We start from the raw sequence: 20,139 nt of genomic DNA, 5'->3' as shown, positions 1-20,139 counted from the left end.
CTGCAGTGAAGCATATACCACTTATTCCTATTATTAAAATACTTATTTTTGTGCCCCTTTCCTACTTCCAAATTTTTGGCATGTATTTTTTCCACACCCATGTAAACACTAGTGATAAAAGATCTTCGGCGGTGGCATGTAGAAAAGACAACTATAATGAATAAGCTACCGTACTTCAACTGTGTCATTATCAACACTGCACGTTGAGCAATTAAAATTACTCAAATTTGTCATATAAAATGTTTTACAAGAAAATTGACTGCATTCCATTACAATAGGGATGAGTTCAGTGTGTTTCTTGTGAAAAACTATGTTTAAACTATGTCTGTATCAACATCTCAGGTTATTTAGTGCCTGAATGAAATGAAGGTGATAATGCTGGTGAAATGAGTCCGGGGTCCAGCACCGAAAGTTACCCAGCATTTGCTTGTATTGGGTTGAGGGAAAACCCCGGAAAAAACCTCAACCAGGTAACTTGCCCCAACCAGGATTCAAACCTGGTTTCGCGGCCAGACTCGCTGACTGTTACTCCACAGGTGTGGACATCTATCAAGGAAACATGGGAATTATTCAAGGACAAATATCCGCTTCGTCCAATACCAGTGAAAAGCAGCATTCAAGATTTGGTGCAAAAATGGCGTACGACTGGATCCACTGCAAATGTAACAAGAAACAGAGCGCCTTCTGTCCGGACACCTCAACTTACAGTGTGAATTCAGGAAATGATGACTAGGAGTCCTCAAAAGTCCACCACGAAACTGGCGAACGTGTTGAAGGCTTTGAAATTCAAACCAAATCAAGTGACAGCTGTGCAATAACTGAAGGAGCCCGATAAGGATAAATGTGTAAATTTCTGTCACTGGTTGTCAGTGGCGTAGCATGAAATTTTGAGCAAGGGAAGCTAACTCAAGTTGTCTTTCATGCAATATGAGAAAATGTATTACAAAAATGCAGTCTTAAAATAAATAGTAGTCAATTTCAAGTCAGCAGTCGAAGATTGGTTGGAACATCGTAAGTAACACCAATAAGGCATGACCTCAAATGAGACGTAATAAAATATGATTTAACGGTTTACACATATCTCTTAACAAATAGGCACGTATACGTATAACATTAGCTCACTCCCTGTCATCTTAGAGAAATCACAATATTAGTATCATTACGTAAGTATGCGTCTGTCTTTTGGTTGTGTCCTTCATTCACAGCAAGGGAGTCGGTCATTTGTTTTTTAAATCACACTTTTGTTCGTAAGTCAGTCTTGATAATACAATTGTCCTAAAAAATTCAAGTAAATTAGTGTCAGGAACTATTATTTCGCTCATTATTTATTATATCAGCCACAATGCACACTAACACTTCAACTGAACAAAACTGACGAAAAGGGATAACTCGGAAACTACTTATTTTAAATGTTAAAGCTAGCTTCTTTTCGAGCCTTGCGACTAGGGTAGTTTAAAAGGGATGGAAAATCTGCGGGGTGGATTACACAGAAGAAACCGGTCTGCTTGGAAGCTGGTGTGTGCAGGCTTCTTGTTTACTGCTGCATCACAAATAATCCTGAGCTGCCGCATCACAATATTTAACGCGTAAATATAAATTCTATAAAAATCAAAAACAATTTTCTCCATAAACTGCAGGTTTATTATGAAATTATTATTAACTGGGGAAGCTAAGCTTTTTAGCTTACATTGACGCTACGCCACTGCTGGTTGTTGAATATGGTTGACTGATGAGGCTTGGTTTCATGTATCGGGATATGTAAACTCCCAGAACAGCAGGTATTGGGTAACAGAAAATCCTACCTAGTGTACGAGCAACCCCTACACGACCAAAAGATTGGTGTGTGGTGCGCTATGACTGCAAAACGCATTATCGGTCCAATATTCTTCGACACCACAGTCAACACGGATTTATACTTGACCTTCTTGAATGAATTTTATCTCCAACCAACAGAAAATGAGCGGATTTACTCTTCTTTCAACAAGATGGAGCAACATCTCACACATCTGAGCAGTCACTTATGGTATTCATCAGATGTTCACTGAAGAGCAGACTGTGAGTAAAGGCTTGTGGCCACCACGTTCACCAGATTTATCGACATGCGACTTTTATTTATGGGGGTACTTGAAGGGTAAAGTGTACGAGCAGAATCCCCACATTATTGATGAACTGAAGAATAACATCAGGAATAGCATCCGCATTTTCACCCATGAGGAATTGGCACATGTGTATATGAACCTTTTAAGACGTGCACATAAGTCTAGATGTTGGTGGAAGGCACTTTTAACATCTATTATGAAGGACATATTCATTTATTCATTTTATTCCACTTCGTTGAAAAAAGTTTGTTTCAAATCAAATGAGATGAGACGGGTCGGTTTTATCTGCCCAACCCTGTATAACACATGTTAGTAATATTTCTTTGTCTTTCCTTTCCATGTCATGTAAACCCTCTTTTAAGGAAAACCCCATTTAAGGAAAATAAATAATCTCAGAGACATTCGTTAAAAAGGGATTCTACTGTATTTCCTTATACCTTTACTTCTATTAAAATTCTTGATTTGTTCAAAGAATTTTGTGGCTCTAGTAGTTTTCTGGTACAAAACATACGAGGGCTATTCAGAAATCAACTTCCGATTGGCTACAAAAAAACACAGACAATGTTAGTGGATAGTGACATTATTTTTCAACATAGTCGCCATATAAATTCAAGCACCTGTCACAGCATGGGACTAGCTTGTGTATTCCTTCTGTGTACTCAGAAAGAGGTGGCTCAGTGCCAAGTCTGGACTGTTCGAAAGTTTCCCATGTGTACTTGTATAATAAAGCCTTTGTGCGAGCAACACTATGGAGCCTCGTATTGTCATGGAGAAGAATGACACCCTTGAAGAGCAATACGAGATGTTTGTTTTGGATTCCTCTCCGAAGCTTCTTTAGCGTTTCACAATAAACATCTGCTGTTATTGTGGTTCCAGGTATCATAAACTCTGTCAACAATACTCCTTTTTGATCCCAAAAACTGTAGTCATCATCTTTCGGTTCGAGAATGTTTGTTTGAATTTTTTTGGCTTATTCAGGGAGTGGTTGTGCATCCACTGCTTTGTCTGTTCTTTGGTCTCAGCATTCACGAACTGTATCCATGTCTCATCTCCTATCACGAATCTGTCCAGAAATTGATCACCATCATTGTGGTAACGCTGAAGGAACATTAAGGCCGAGGTCATTCTCTGAGCTTTATGCTGGTCAGTGAGATTTTTCGGCATCCATCGTGCACAAAATCTGTGGAAACCTAACCTTGCCGTAACAATTTCATAGAGACTTGTCCTTGAAATTTGTGGGAAATTTTGAGAGAGTTCAGAAATTGTGAAACGATGTCTTTTACGCACAGTTTGTTCAATTTGTTGAACGAGTTCATCAGTCAAATTCAATGTCACCCTTGACCTCCCTCATTGCACACATCTTCACGCCCATTCTTAAATTTTCTGCACCAGTCCTGTACAGTATTATCACTCATAATGTTGCCATAAACACGACATAATCGACGGTGAATCTCAGCAGCATTAACTCCTTCTGCATGAAGAAATTAAATAACCGAACGGATCTCAGAACTTGCAGGACGAGTAATAATCGCGTCCATTATCAACAGCTGTTTCTCACAGACTACTGAACGGAAATGAGTGCACGATGCATGGGAGCATTATTACGTCTTCACTCGTGACTACTGCACAAGCATCATCTTCCTGCAATGATCTAGCAATCCACAATCGACAATCGGAAGTTGATTTCTGAATAGCCCTCGTACAAACTAAAACGGAGGTACCTTAATTTTACAATTAATTTGAACCATGCGAGATTTATGTCCAAAAGTCAATTTCATTTTATTGTACAGTAGATGAATAATTGAAAGGGTGAGAAGGATATAGTCCTAAACCACACAGACAAGATTTTACGGGAGAGTGTGTTAAAAGTCTTGGAGTCCAATGCTATATATTAGGTGCAGTATCATAAATTCTTCAGTGTATACGTAGCCTACGGTATGTCATTTGTTGAGCAATTTTTATAATATTTTACTAGCAGTATAAGAAGTGAACTCGCAAAAAAAAAAAAAAAAAAAAATTGTTTTTGTTAAAAATGTGGCTTTGGACTATCTCATTCTCACCCCTTCAATTGTTTGTGTAATGTCTGTTCATAGATCATACAGTCGAAGGAAAGTTTCGAAATTGTAGTAAGCAAGATATTAAAAAAAAAGACTCGTGAATAATATCCATGATCGAAATACGATTAACAAGAGGTTTAAATTCTGAAGCACTGCTGTTGGAATAGAAAAAAACAGCATGTGGATTATTCTTTTATGGTGTTAAGGCTGCAGAGAAATAAAATGTACTTCAAAGCCTTAAAATGTAGCTACACTTACACAATCATTAAAAGTCTTCATATTCTCTACTTATAAAAGAAAAACAAAAGAAAGACGGAGAAATCTAATTATAATTTTTTTTAATTGTCTGTAGTAGCCTTGGTCCTATATATTTCTGAAAAAAAAAAAAATTGGGGTTTTTCCTGCGGAAGTTACATAGGCCTAATGTGGTGAAAATAACAAAAATGCTAAAATTATACTTACCTGACAATGGAATTAATTCTGGAACAACAGCTTGATAGTCCCTTCCAACTCTTATCTTTTCATCTGGAACAAAGTGAAATCCATATACTAGGCGGGGAACTTTACTAATCTATTCTGCTATTGTAAATGCACAGCATCACATTTCGAAGCAATACCGCAGCTATTAAAAAACATCAAGAGCACACATATAACCTTCTTCACTATTTTTTCTACAGGCCTAAACCTATTAATTGATAATAAAAAATAATGTTCCCTTAGGTGACTAACCGAATAACGTATTACATATTATCGCAGTCATAAATTCCACAAACAAAAAAACTCCATCTGGAGTCAGATGTAATTAATTAATTATACCGGTAATTATAATAAATGCACCTTTTTAAATATGTAAAATAATATATTGTAATAATATCATTTATTCTTACTTTTGGAAAAATGAGTTACGTTTATACATTTTATCGGTGGGGGTACCGTAAACTTGAAAATTACAAATTAGTCTCTTTCGCTTGCATTGTGCTCATAAAACATCGAATCCAATTAATTTTGAATGAGTAAAATATATTTATTCTTTCTCCAGATTATATTCGCGTAACTTTATCAATAAAATTAAGCTTATGGCAATATTTATATAGGTCAATTTAATACTTATCTTTCACATTAGTCCCTACTCTGGAATTCTAGTCAGCTCTATAATTATTTTACGGCATAAAAATATAATGCTAGATCATTCTTGTAACTCATTTTGAGCAATGTTAAAGGAACATTTTTAAATACGTAAGTTGCACTATTTTGAAATATTATACTTACCACCTTCCTCTTCGCTACTGGAATCAGATGCATGACCATTTGGGCTTGGCCCTCTCGATCTCCGACCATTTCTAACATTATCCGCATTTCTTTCTGCTAGAACCATTGCTAATAAGTCACTACACTAAAACTTATTGCAACAATTTATTCTAAAAATGCCACAATAAAATCCTAACTGGTACTCATACAGTATCCTGAAGCACTGTAGATCTCAGATAATTTCTATCCTTCGCAGCACCGTAGAGCGTACGAGGCTGCTTTCTCTTGGCGCTTATGATGTTCTTTGTGATGCTGTAAGGATACATTAATTTATTAATTTGCTAAAAAGGTATCATATTCAATATAAATCATATAAATATAATTATCCCGTACTTACTGATTATATATGCCGCAGTAAGCTTCAAGTTTATTTAAACATGATTTTCATTGACAGCTATTTAAAAGCGTATTTCTCTACGAAAAATGGAGGGAAAAGTAGGCCGTTTGAAATGAATGTAACCTGAGAATAGTAATCTAAATATGACATCTACAAATATCTTTTCGTGGACATATCATTATCATATCATTTATCGAAAGACTTAACAAAATAATAAAAATGTAATGAATAGTTTGTTGTCGTCAACTATGTAGTATATTTACGCGGCAAAATAGGTGTATTTGGTAGTGTTTACATGAATTGCTATTATGCATTCTAAGAAGATAATTAAATTTCGAACAAAAGAGAAAATAGTATATAGTATTATTATGTGTACAAAGTTTCATTCAGAATAATAAATATTCTTTAGAGCAGGAGGAAAGTTGTCTCACAAGTCACTCCCTGAATATAAACATAAACCATTCCTGAATGGAGAACCTTATTTTTGTACGAAAGAATTTTTTAGGAACAGACGTTCTTTCAGATAATGATTCATTACTAGCTGTCTCAATTAAATTGCAATAAATCGAACATTCTTTACAAAGAGAGAGGAGAGAGAGAGAGAGATATATAGAGAAATACACATGTGTATACGCAAAATGGCAATTATTTCAGTTTATTTTATTATTGTTTAATTGTTAAGGATGGAAAGAGAAAGAATAACGTGCATTTATAGCTGTTATTATGATGCACTATATCAAAGTTTTCCATAATGAGTTAAATAACAATAGTATTTCGGAGGAGGATAAAACACATGTACAAATTGTCATCAGTGACGTAAACTCAAATGCAGGACTCAAGAACTCAATGAAGTTTTCCAAAAGAACACATTCCATTTATACGTAACAATCATGACGTCAAATGACGTTTTCTACGGTGTTGGGAATGTGATGGAGGACAAGAGTTTTTCAATAAATAATATTACTGTTCGTAAAATATGTAATGATAATGGTCACGGTATATTAATCAAAATTACATTTAATATTCCGTCTGTTTCAAAATCGTAATGTTTTGATGGGTATTGACTAAATTTATGACCATGAACATGAAATGAAAAATATTAGTAGAAAATAGTGTTTCGTACTCCAATTACAGATGGCGGTGGCGTCAGTCATCCATTAGTCGTCGGAGGGTACACTTGTGCTGCGTAAAATTGCGTGGGTATTCTAATAAACTAGCGTAAAAAGTTGTGCTATTTCGTATATTTAGTATAAAAAATGTGTGAGATAATACGCATCAAAGTCACTTAAGTATATTCTTACATTTACAACTTACAATTCATGGTGGCACAACTTGTGTTTCTTACAAATCAAGATGTTACAATTTCTCATGCATAAGGAGAAATACTTCAACAGTAAATGGGTTTAAAGATTAAAATATACCTGTATATGTTACCAAATAAAGGAAAGTGATTTATTTTTGCAGATGATGACATCTAAAAGAGTATAGAGTAGTAGGTCACAGCCCTGCAGCTTTCATTATAGTTACTTTGGCCCAAACTAAGAGGATGAGAGTAGTTGCACTCATTAGTGGTGGAAAAGATAGTTGTTACAATATGGTCCAGTGTGTTGCTGCTGGCCATGACATTGTAGCCTTGGCAAATCTCCGACCAGAAAATAAAGGCATGTTTCCAGTATTATTTTACTGTTTGAAGTATAGTACTAGTTTGACTTGGCATTGAAGAAATGGATTATTTTATTCATAATTGATTCAATATTTGGGTTTTCCGATTTTTATTTCAAACATCTTTATGCAATTTTTTATTATTACCAGATGAATTAGACAGCTACATGTACCAGACAGTGGGCCATCAAGGGGTTGAACTTTATGCAGAAGCAATGGGTTTGCCATTGTTTCGACAACCAACCCAGGGTGTTGCTTTACTTCAAGAACAAGTTTACACACCTACACCAGAAGATGAAGTTGAAGATTTGTTTCAGCTGCTCAAAAAAGTTAAAGTAAGGCATTTATTTTGAATTTGTCACTTATAAACTTTTTGAGACTCTCTGTGGCTCATATCATATACTGAACACATTTTATGTCCTCCTTGTAATATGGCAGAATGAGCTGGGAGTTTGTATGTGTACATTGTACATAAAGAGCATGTTTGTCTTAATGGTTTGTTAGAATGGTCATTTAGAACTGAATACGAAGTAACTGCATGCATGATACAGTAACTACTCAATGTGATGTTATCTGTTGCATTTTTGTATATTATAACTTCTTGTTACTTACTGGTATTTGAAATGTTTTTATTGATTGAAGCAACAAGATTTTTAATAGCACGAACGGCATGAAATGAAGACAGATAGCAAATTCAAGTACAGTTATGTTTAAGAAACAGAACATCTTACAGGTCTACCAAGGACGAAGTTAAATTGATTCATATCTCAAATAATTTAGCTCAACTTGTCATTCCAAAAATAGATTACCTAATAATCAGATACACATCATACATAATGTGGCCTGCCGATGTGGTGTGCAATTTGAAAATGAGTCACAGTCCTGCCATCTATCTGCAGTAGGCGGAACCCGAATCACGTAAAGGGAAGTGGACACACACACACACACACACACACACACACACACACAAAACACCCCCTCCCCCCACCCTGTGGTTCATATTTTTTTTGTCTGGAACAGTCAGCCTAGCTATGGTTATCAGAGCCTGTCATATGAATATTAAGAATCATATTCTTCACTGTAAATTATTGTCAGTGGGATTTGCTCTCATTTATTGAGCTTTCTCTTTTCCTCAATTGATTTAATTTTCGTTAACTCTTTAGAAATCATTCATATCAAAAGTTTATTATTTACATTAATTATAATATTTTAGTACATGGTGTTTGCAAAAAATTTAAGTTTGTTTAAATATTTTTAGTTGATGTTGACTTTTGTTACATTTCTGTCACTGTCAAGCATGTGCATGTCTTGTTTCAACTGTTTGTTGAATACATTATTTCTAAGGTAGTAATCTTCCAGATGTAATTGCACACTGAACTATATACAATATAGAAGTTGAGTTTTTACGTAATATTTTTATATTTTATAGGTTACATACCTGAATAATAGCTCCAACTGTTCCAAAATAATTTTGTTAAAATGTCTGCAATAATCAAATCCAAAACCTTTTCTTGTCTTATAATACAACAACTTTCCTTATATGATACTATGTTATAAACATAATATTTTTATAATTGTCAAAAATAATATATAATACATTTACTCTTATTAAAAGCTATTTTTCTTTACAATGATAGTTATTTTCTCGTGATACGAATGAATATAATGGAAGGATCGAGATTGTTATGATGTTCACATTTTTGTAAGCATCCCTAAAAAGACTCTTGGCATGCCTGTGTACAGCTTATCTCCTATTTTATTAGATATACCTTGTTTGTATTCTGTATTTTACACAAGTAGACTTCGAAACTGCTCTACTTTTGCTTGAAACTAATACTTTGAAATGCATGTACAAAATAACACAAACTGGCAAGTGACAAAAATAAACTCTCTTTTTTTATTGACTTTTATTAGGTATATATAAATTGCTCAAAATAATATTGTTTAGGTTGTTTTTTCTAAACATTTGTAGGTCGGAGTAATATTAACTAGCCTGTAAAGTACTAATCTGTACCGTACCTCATATATAGAACTCCAAATAGAAATTGTAGAACGTAAAGGATTTATGTAAAACTATTAAATGGAAAGTAAATGTCATGTTTAAATATTAAGTAAAGAGTTTTGCAATTTGCAATACAAACAGCAGTTTGAAAAGACTTCATGTCCTGCATCACAGATAGATTTTTTTCCCTCTACTTTCCTCTCAGGCCTGTAAACCACTCTTATTTCAGTGTGATGTGAGGATTTTGTGTATATGCATTCATGTCATAGATGTAAAGACATTGAATGTTTTGGTGCTACATATCATCTTCGTCGTCATCATCATAATCATCTTGACATGTATTAGGCGTTTACTGGCCTGTTATGGTCTCACGCTACATTTTGTTAGGTCTTCTTTATGGTCACTTTCCTTGGGCTAACAATTCAATGGAATTCGTGAGGAATCCATTCGTGGCACATGGTATTTCCATCTGTTTCTGTAATTATCTGTGTGATCCAGAAGGGGTGGAATTTGTAGTTCTCCTGTATATCTGCATTTCTATTCTTATCCGATCTAGTAGGCCTATATCCTACTGTTCTTATTAGGAATCTCATTTCATTAGCCTCTTGTCTCTTCCCGTCTTTAGTGTGAATGATCCATGCTTTCCTGGCATATGTCAGCATAGGTCGAGCCAGTGTTTCATACACCCGTTCTGGTTTCTTTTTGGATTACATTTGGCTTGAAGACGTGGTTGATTATGCGCATGGCTGAATTTTAGTGTATTTCGAAAATTTTGACTTTATTGTTTTCTTTTATACATGATAGATTATAAGGTATAATAATGAGTAATAATCCGTGGTGCTACAGCCCTTTTAAGGGCCCAGATCAACCAGCCAGCAACTGGCTACCGGAATGAAGATATTGTATGGTTAGCATGATGATCCTCCCAGCCATTATAGCTGGCTTTCGTAATAAGATTTTGCTATTTTTTATAGCTCCTCAAGTGCATCACGGTGCTGGGTAAGCTGTTCCCATACACTGGCCGATATTTCATGAGAAAATTTCTTCCCCATGAGCACTTGAACCAGCATGCATTCCATAACATGAGTCATAGGCAGATTATAACTTAAATATTGGAAGAAAAAAAATATATATGAATATACTTGCTCAACAGGTTTGTCATATAACAGATTTTAAGATGGATCTGTGATTTCCCTTCATATGTCATTGTTTGAGATTTTTTGATAGATCATTCCATGTTGTAATCCTGACATATTCTTTGTAATTGGTATAATGATCTTTGTAATCCATCTTCAGAATTTGCTAAAAGGACTATGTCATTTACAAACAATAGAATATCTAAGGATAAGTTCGTTTAATAGTTGGAACTACATACCTATTATGTATATGTATAATCAGGGAAGGTAGAGAAAGTGGCAATCTGTCTGTTGGATCTGTTACTAAGAATTACATTCCAGGTCCAGCCTGGGAGAGTAGATCTAGCTCTTGATATTGAATCCATCAGTTTCCTGAAGAGAGTCTTGGAGACTAGCTCTTGGTAATGGTTCCATCAGTTTCAGTCTTGGAGAGTAGTTCTTCGTAATGGATCCATCAGTTTCAGTCCTGGAGAGTAGCTCTTGGTAATGGATCCATCAGTTCCAGCCCTGGAGGGTAGCTCTTGGTAATGGATCCAACAGGATCAGTCCTGGAAAATAGCTCTTGATAATGAATCCATCAATTCTAGCCCTGGAGAGTAGCTCTTGGTAATGGATCCAACAGGATCAGTCCTGGAGAGTAGCTCTTGGTAATGGCTGTATCAGTTCCAGCCCTGGAGAGTAGCTCTTGGTAATGGTTCCATCAGGATCAGTCCTGGAGAATAGCTCTTGGTAATAGATTCATCAGTTCTAGTTCTAGCTCTTGGTAATGGATCCAACAAGTCCAGTTCTGGAGAGTAGCTCTTGGTAACGATCCAATAGGGCCAGTCTTGGAGAGTAGCTCTTAATGAATCCAACAAGTCCAGTTCTGGAGAGTAGCTCTTGGTAATGATCCAGTAGGTCTAGTCTTGGAGAGTAGCTCTTGGTAATGGATCCATCAGTTTCAGTCCTGGAGAGTAACTTTTGGTGCAGTAATGAATCCAAAGTAGTTCTTAATGGATCCATCAGTTTCAGTCCTGGAGAGTGGCTTTTGGTAATGGATCCAACAGGTCCAGTCTTAGAGAGTAGCTCTTTGTAATGGATCCAACAGGTCCAGTTCTGGAGAGTAGCTCTTGGTAGTGATCCAATAAGTCCAGTCTTGGAGAATAGCTCTTGGTAATGGATCCATCAGTTTCAGTCCTGGAGAGTAACTTTTGGTGCAGTAATGAATCCAAAGTAGTTCTTAATGGATCCATCAGTTTCAGTCCTGGAGAGTGGCTTTTGGTAATGGATCCAATAGGTCCAGTCTTAGAGAGTAGCTCTTTGTAATGGATCCATCAGTTTCATCCTGGAGAGTAGCTCTTGGTAATGAATCCAATAGGTCCAATCCTGAAGAGTAGCTCTTGATAATGGATCCATGAATTTCAGTCCTAGAGAGTAGCTTTTGTGCAGTAATGGATCCAAAGTAGCTCTTGGTAATGAATCCATCAGTTTCAGTCCTGGAGAGTGGCTTTGGTGCCCTTCAGTGACGCTATAACCAAGTTCAACTGTAATTATTGAAGTTAAAGCTCAAGAGTATTTACACTGATATGATTTGTTGCAATATGTGCTCGACTCTGGGACAAATTTCATGAATAGATTGCATGGAGCCATCTTTGTGGACTAGGGGTTAGAAAGTGTGACTTGTGCTATTGAAACTGAGCTCGCAGTGGATTCGAATCCGAGTTGGGCTGATTGTCTTGTTGTTCTCCCCCTTTCCCGAAGTTTTCCTAACTGTAAAATTAATGTTTGGTATCCCATGGCTAGTCATTGCATTTCTTTCACCATATTACTGTATTACTGTCTTCAATTCTATCAATGTTAGATAACTTGGCAGTTGGTAGAGTATTAAAATACTGATTTTAAAATGAGATGAACAGTTCTGCAGGCAAGGAACAATATGTTGTGGTGTGAGATTTTTAAGTTTCAATGATTGCGCTGTGGCACTGGACAAGCCCTAATCCTATGCATGGCGCCTGAGGATAAGAAAGAGTAATTTGGAAAGGTAAGTCCAAATTGACTGATCTGCAACTGACAAGGGAACTGTTCATGAACTTATGTCGAAACCTCCCCTTAAACTGTGCACATTGCTAAATCTTCACAGCAGGTAGACAATTCCAGAAAACCAGCTGGTCATATTAAGAGTATCTATAAGATTTTTAACTAAAGCTTCAATAAAAGATTATAAATTGAGTAGCTCTGAGTCTTGAATAGATAGTGCTCACTCAATTGGCAAAGCATATCGAGTGCACGGGTTTATCTCGCATATCACGTGACAGGTTAGATACTCACAGAAGATGACTGAACCATTCTGTCCAAGTAGGAGTCATTGTTATGGATGAATCCAGAAATGCTTATAGAGTATTAGTTTGGAGGCCACAGGGAAAAAGACCTTTGGGGTGGCTGAGATATAGATGGGAGGATAATATTAAAGTGGATTTGAGGGCAGTGAAATATGATGATAGAGACTGGATTAATCTTGCACAGGATAGGGACTGATGGTGGGCTTATGTGAGGGCAGCAATGAACCTGCGGGTTCCTTAAAAGCCATAAGTAAGTAAGGAGTCATTGTTTCTTAGTGCAACATTCTGTTTAACTTTTCACACCCTTACAGTTAGTATGGACAGCTAGTTATTTTATATTTGTCTATCCACTGTGGAAATCTGTGTGCACAGTTTGAGGAGAGATTTTGATATGATTTCATTAACCTTGTGAATCTTGAAAGAATTTAAGTATTTTATTTTTCTTAAAAAAAAAAAAGACGGGAATAAAATCATTACTTGATTCTACAGATGTCCGTGAAGTCCAGAATCAATGGGAGAATTGTTTTTGGAATCGCCTTATATGAAGCACAGTGCATAACATTTTGAAAAGTGAAAAATTCCATCTGTACAAGTTATATATTCTGCCACTTCTAAAAGAGGACGACCTTGCCTGCAGGGTTCAAATGTGTGAATGATTCCTGCTCCAAATTCAGAGAAATTCATCTTTCTTCGAGGGAGTGATGTTCTCTGACGAGGCAGATTTTTATATTTTTGAGAAGCGAAAGAGCAAAATTTGAGGTACTGGTCAAACACGAATACCTACTATAGTTCAGTGACAGCAAAGTGCAAGGTTCTCCAAAAATTATGATTTGGTGTGGTTTATGGGACATGAACATTTTTGGCTCATTCTTCTTCGAATCAGAAGTCCACAGAGAAAATTACTCTGTATATTGAGTGATGATATGGTACCAGAACTTAATGTAATTGGCTATCCTGAATGATTTATATAAGATGGGGCACCACATCATTATGCAGGAATCGTAAATGACTGGTTGGATGACATGTTTCCAAGATGTCGGATTGGGAGAAGGGGGTCTGTCGAATGGGCACCACAGTCACCTGAACTCAACACCATGGACTTCACCATATAGCAATTTTGAAATCGGAGATATATGCAATGAATATGCAGGATCTGGACCATTACCAGGAAAGGATAACCACTGCAATGGCTGCTCTGGATCTTTGCATGTTGAAGAGAATTCAAAGAGACATGATAAAATATTTTAGGAAGTGTGTTCAGAATGGCGACAGACATGGAAAGCACATTTTATATTAAGGAAATGTATTGTTCACCATTTCTTTTGTTTGTTCCAGACTTTTTGGACACATTATTTATATGACATGTTTGTTTTCATGCTTCATGTAGCATAAACATTTTACTTTTTTTCTGTTCTCATTTTGTATTGTCATCATTTCAAATGCTAAAATAATTAATCTCTAAAAATTTACTTGTGACGCACATTTATTTGTGTGCTGAAGATTCGGATTCAAATACTGATGAATCTAGTTGGAATTACTGGTGGACAAAATTGGTTCTGGGGCAGATTTTCGCGGAATACTGCAGTTCCTGTACTCATTATCTTAATCATCCTTGGTGCAATATATCACAAATACCCTACAAGAGGAGAACTATAAAATGAAGGTGACATACTTAGAAGAAGAGAAAAGGAGGAACAATGTAATAATCTTCGGTATTGAAGAGCAAGTGAAAGAACAGTCTTGGGACATGTATGAAGTGATAGTGAAAGCGTGCTGGAAGTGGTTAGGAATTGATATTGGAAATGGACAAGTGAAATAAGTCTACAGGATGGGAAATGGGAATAATAGGCCCATTTTGGTAAGACTGGCAAACCGGTTGATTAAGGAGAAAATTATGTAGTAAGAAAGCATTAAAAGACTCGAATATTAGTATAGAGGAAGATTTTGAATACGAGGTGAGGTGTTGCAGAAAGGTGTTAGTGCCTATTATGAAAGCAGCTAGGAAAAATGGACATCATGCAAGATTAGTTAAGAATAAATTGAAAATTAATAGTGAATTTTTCGTAGTTAAGAATAAATTGAAAATTAATAGTGAATTTTTCAGTGTCAAATTTTGTTTAGAAAGTATGAATGAGTCGACAAAGTGTGAGAATTTAGATGAAAGGAAAAGAATAGAGATAAAGGAGAAAGTAAGAGGGATTGTAAATGAAAGTGCAATGACAAGAAAGGGTGAAGTTGCGAAAGACATGAGGGCAGTGACACATGAGATTACAATAGAAGGATGTCTGAAGAAATCAACAGGGTCAGCAAATTCCATTCAGGCGACATCTGAGTCTCAAGCGTTGATGTCATCAGGAAGAAAGCGAGAGGTGGTGGAATGAACAAAGCAGAAGAGACATGAATAGACACCTGGATACGTTCAATAATGACATCACCCCAATGTCAAAGCAGAAGTGTAAGGACGCAGAAAAATGGAAGATTTAGCAGTGGACCTCAAATGAAAACTGCTGTGGAGACCTTGGAGTTGGAAGGGCAGAAGAATGTTGAATCAACGAAAGAAGAGAGTGGGGAAAGAAGAAATGCGGAGAGAAGAAGGGTAGTATAGAGAGTGTTAATCGAGTTAGTAGTGTGAAACGAGGAGGCAGTAGGGAAGAAAAAACAATATATAACTTGAGAAAATGGTGCACTAGTGGGGGGAAAAAATAGCAGGGTTAGTTAAGTATAGTAGAAAAATGGAATTGAACGGATGCACTTTCTGAAGATTATGGACTGGATTTTTTTTAAACAGTGGAGTGTAAGACCTAAGTTATAAATTAAGTTGAACCAATGTTCTTTGAGTACGAGTGTTAATATGATTATGTGTTAGTAGTATTTCTGCAGTGAATTTAATAATGTGTTATGTTTCCTGAAATAAGTCAACAAAGTCTTCTATATTAGATACAGTAAGTTTAAAATGTAATTATATTATTTAAAGCAGGCCTGCACAAGGTTTGCGCTCTCCGAGCCGGCTCACAGCTCATGAGCGGAATGCAGATATTAGCTGTGCTCTGTTATGAGGGTGGACTGGAAGAAGGGGTGATCTCGTACAAAATGTACACAAAAGAAGGTACTATTACGAGTGCTTATGAAATAAATTCCCATTCAATGTTTGCAAAACTATCTTGGACTATTATTAATTAATAAAGAAATATTTATTTTACAGAAGTAATAGAAATTCTATAGCTACTTACATGTACAATATCATTTTGTTATATTTTTATTTATCAGTACATCAAAACGAGATTTTATGCTGTTGGCAGCTGAAAGAAACAGTAGCCTACTGATCATAATGAAACATCAGTTACAGATGTTGGATGTCTGCCTTTTATTAAAGTTGATTATAGAAAACAGCTTCTCAGAAATATAAATATTGAGCCAAACATAGCAATCATTTTCACAGCCAGCCTGTGTAGTCGTGGATATTATTGCTAATGTTTAGTCTTGTAAAACTCAACCAGGCTAGTAGTATTATTCAAACGATCTTTAGCTCTTAGGTCACATTGAAGATCAATAAGTTCGAGCTGTAAATCGTTAAATGTTAAATGTTATGTTCCGTCTTTTAGATTCCTCCATACTATACTGTAGCAGTAGGTAAGCAATGTGAAACAGTTCCTGAGAATAGGCCTACACATTGCACTCAACTAGATAACTGAGTGGTCGTTTCCCTCTCCTCTACCTATAGCAAGTCTGTCATTCTGACGTATTTTCCTCCCCGTTTCGGCGAGCGGTAAACACTGCTCTCCTGCTCCGAAAGAGTGCGCGTGCTCATTGAGCGCTATTTGTACAGGCCTGATTTAAAGGAAAGAATTATTTAGGAAAGTTCAGGATAACAAGCAGGGTTTGGAATTGAACGGGTTACATCAGCTTCTTGTCTATGCGGATGACGTGAATATGTTAGGAGAAAATACACAAACGATTAGGGAAAACACGGAAATTTTACTTGAAGCAAGTAGAGCGATCGGTTTGGAAGTAAATCCCGAAAAGACAAAGTATATGATTATGTCTCGTGACCAGAATATTGTACGAAATGGAAATATAAAAATTGGAGATTTATCCTTCGAAGAGGTGGAAAAATTCAAATATCTTGGAGCAACAGTAACAAATATAAATGACACTCGGGAGGAAATTAAACGCAGAATAAATATGGGAAATGCGTGTTATTATTCGGTTGAGAAGCTCTTATCATCCAGTCTGCTGTCCAAAAATCTGAAAGTTAGAATTTATAAAACAGTTATATTACTGGTTGTTCTGTATGGTTGTGAAACTTGGACTCTCACTCTGAGAGAGGAACATAGGTTCAGGGTGTTTGAGAATAAGGTGCTTAGGAAAATATTTGGGGCTAAGCGGGATGAAGTTACAGGAGAATGGAGAAAGTTACACAACACAGAACTGCACGCATTGTATTCTTCACCTGACATAATTAGGAACATTAAATCCAGACGTTTGAGATGGGCAGGGCATGTAGCACGTATGGGCGAATCCAGAAATGCATATAGAGTGTTAGTTGGGAGACCAGAGGGAAAAAGACCTTTAGGGAGGCCGAGACGTAGATGGGAGGATAATATTAAAATGGATTTGAGGGAGGTGGGGTATGATGATAGAGACTGGATTAATCTTGCACAGGATAGGGACCGCTGGCGGGCTTATGTGAGGGCGGCAATGAACCTTCGGGTTCCTTAAAAGCCATTTGTAAGTAAGTAAGTAAGTAAGTTATGAGGAAGGTTTTTTTATTTATTTTTTTAGTAGGTTATTTTACGACGCTTTATCAACATCTTAGGTTATTTAGCGTCTGAATGAGATGAAGGTGGTAATGCCAGTGAAATGAGTCTGGGGTCCAGCACCAAAAGTTACCCAGCATTTGGTCATATTCGGTTGAGGGAAAACCCCGGAAAAAACCTCAACCAGGTAACTTGCCCCAACCGGGAATCGAACCCGGGCCATCTGATTTTGCGGCCAGACACGCTAACCATTACTCCACAGGTGTGGACATGAGGAAGGTGGGAATGAAGTTAAATGGGAATAATTAGTATGAATAGTTATTAAGTGTAGCAGAGAATACCTCGGAATGGGACTGATTCTCTGGCACGACCACAGCAAAGGAATAAGATATTTGGGGCTAAGAGGGATGAAGTTACAGGAGAATGGAGAAAGTTACACAACGCAGAGCTGCACACATTGTATTCTTCACCTGACATAATTAGGAACATTAAATCCAGACGCTTGAGATGGGCAGAGCATGTAGCACGTATGGGCGAATCCAGAAATGCATATAGAGTGTTAGTTGGGAGGCCGGCGGGAAAAAGACCTTTGGGGAGGCTGAGACGTAGATGGGAAGATAATATTAAAATGGATTTGAGGGAGGTGGGATATGATGGTAGAGACTGGATTAATCTTGCTCAGGATAGGGATCAATGGCGGGCTTATGTGAGGGTGGCAATGAACCTCCGGGTTCCTTAAAAGCCAATAAGTAAGTAAGTAAGTAAGTAAGCAGAGAATAAGAGAAGAGAAGTTACCCAGGATAGTAAGTGTTATAAATTAGAAGGAGGGATAAGTGAAAGTGAAGGGACATGAAAGACATAGTTAAAAGCGGGTATTAAGGTCACGTTACAGCATTGTGTAAAGTTTGTAAATAGTGTAAGTAAGGGAATGCTGGTCTGAATACAGAAATGGGAAGGATCAGCAGGACCGAATATTTGAGAGAAATATATATCATATCATATATCACACGATACACCACAGAACACATAAAAAAACAGAGGGTTATCTTCAACTTTGCCACATCATTCTTTCAAAATGATACTTGGATGAATTACATTATCAAATGTTTACCCTAAAAGGTAGTTTTGAAGCAAGAAGTTCTAGACTGCATTATCCGAAAAAATCTCGATGCTTAGTTTTGAACTGTATGCTCTGAAATCTGTATTTCTGTTTCTGGCTCTCTGCATCATTATTATAATAAGATACAATAAAATGTCTATTGCTTCTAGGTAATAAAAAGTGAGCTAAAGAGGCGTAATAAAACTAACATATTAATAATAAGAGTTAACACTCATGTCATAATTTTACAAATTAGTGAATAACATGAAACCTAACACTCCATACTCCATACAAGGTTAAACTTTGTGTGCTGGAAATGATCAAATGTAGGAATAAAGCTCCAGTTTTTATCTCAGTTTTCTGTGTACATCTAACAAGATTTATACTTTGTCTCTTTCTCTCCTGTCTTGTGATACAAATATTATTTTCATTTAAAATAGTAGATGTTCGTTTGAGCATGGTACAATGCAACTGTGCAAGTGATTACCACAAAATTGTTGTCTTATCTGTTTTCTTGTCTGGTTCAATATCACTATCTGAATGATGACATATTATCACTAACTCTATTTTGAGATATATAAATAAAAGTGAAGACTGATGTGTTTAGTATATGATATGATGTTATGTAAGTTGCATTCTATTTAATATAATGATACAGAACATGTTTTAAATTTAGTATAATGTCTTCAAAGTGGTAAAGTTCCTTAAGACATGTATTAATATATACCTCCCCGTTGATCCCAAATTCTTTCCTTATATATGGCCCACAGCTTGTTTAGCTCATGTTGCTGCTTTAAATGTATGCAACATCTGAGTACGTTTTATGCATGTTTAATTTACATATTTATGAGGTATAACTTTGTATGTATCCGGTAACCTATGTAATGTGAGGAGGTTTTTGAAAATATAATTTAACAGAGAAAGAAGGTAACCAGCAAGTTTTGGAAATTCCCTTAGTGTTACCAAATTATATTCTGAATATAAAACGAAAACTCAAATGTTACCTATATTTTATTGATGTCTTCACAATTAATTTTTATAATCTACTGTAAATATTAACTTAAATTATTCTTTATTGTAGTTGGAAGTCTTTATTGATAATGTGTATTGCCTTATTAGACACACTGAAAAAAAATTACTGCTACTGTTACGAAATATGAATCTTTTTAAAATCTAGTATGATAATAATAATGATGATAGAAATGAATGTATAACTCTGCATTAAGGAATTAAAACTATTGATTCAGATAACTGATTTAGTGAAAATAGTGTAGTATATTGTAAATTAATTAAATTCCATTAAACTAGAAATTTTGTTTCGGAATTCATCTATTGAAAGGGGGATTTCTAAAACTTGTTGGTGA

The 20,139-nt window shown here is 36.0% G+C and overlaps 2 protein-coding genes across 5 annotated transcripts in view; one reads left to right on the top strand and one right to left on the bottom strand.

The window, feature by feature from the left end:
• The window catches only part of LOC138703138 (REST corepressor-like), a 59,215-nt gene extending 53,535 nt beyond the window's left edge, over positions 1 to 5,680 (bottom strand). For 2 of the 4 annotated variants that reach the window (XM_069830767.1, XM_069830769.1), the window contains exons 1-2: positions 5,426 to 5,663; positions 4,619 to 4,681 (exon numbers count right to left, since the gene is read on the bottom strand). In XM_069830767.1, the coding sequence (XP_069686868.1) occupies positions 4,619 to 4,681; positions 5,426 to 5,531 (169 nt within the window). In that variant the 5' untranslated portion in view covers positions 5,532 to 5,663. Of the gene's footprint in view, positions 1 to 4,618; positions 4,682 to 5,425 lie in introns of all 4 variants that reach the window. The other 2 variants (XM_069830768.1, XM_069830766.1) reach the window with 2 other exon arrangements.
• A 1,174-nt stretch (positions 5,681 to 6,854) lies between these two features.
• The window catches only part of LOC138703137 (uncharacterized), a 33,993-nt gene continuing 20,708 nt past the window's right edge, over positions 6,855 to 20,139 (top strand). Inside the window, exons 1-3 of the mRNA XM_069830765.1 lie at positions 6,855 to 6,997; positions 7,266 to 7,462; positions 7,614 to 7,798. Coding sequence (XP_069686866.1) covers positions 7,348 to 7,462; positions 7,614 to 7,798 — 300 coding nt within the window. The 5' untranslated portion in view covers positions 6,855 to 6,997; positions 7,266 to 7,347. The remainder of the gene's footprint in view (positions 6,998 to 7,265; positions 7,463 to 7,613; positions 7,799 to 20,139) is intronic.

Source organism: Periplaneta americana, chromosome 7 (genome assembly GCF_040183065.1).
Source record: "Periplaneta americana isolate PAMFEO1 chromosome 7, P.americana_PAMFEO1_priV1, whole genome shotgun sequence".
NCBI lineage: Eukaryota > Metazoa > Arthropoda > Insecta > Blattodea > Blattidae > Periplaneta > Periplaneta americana.
Note: the sequence above shows the minus strand (reverse complement) of the source record. Positions and strands in the feature narration are given on the sequence as shown.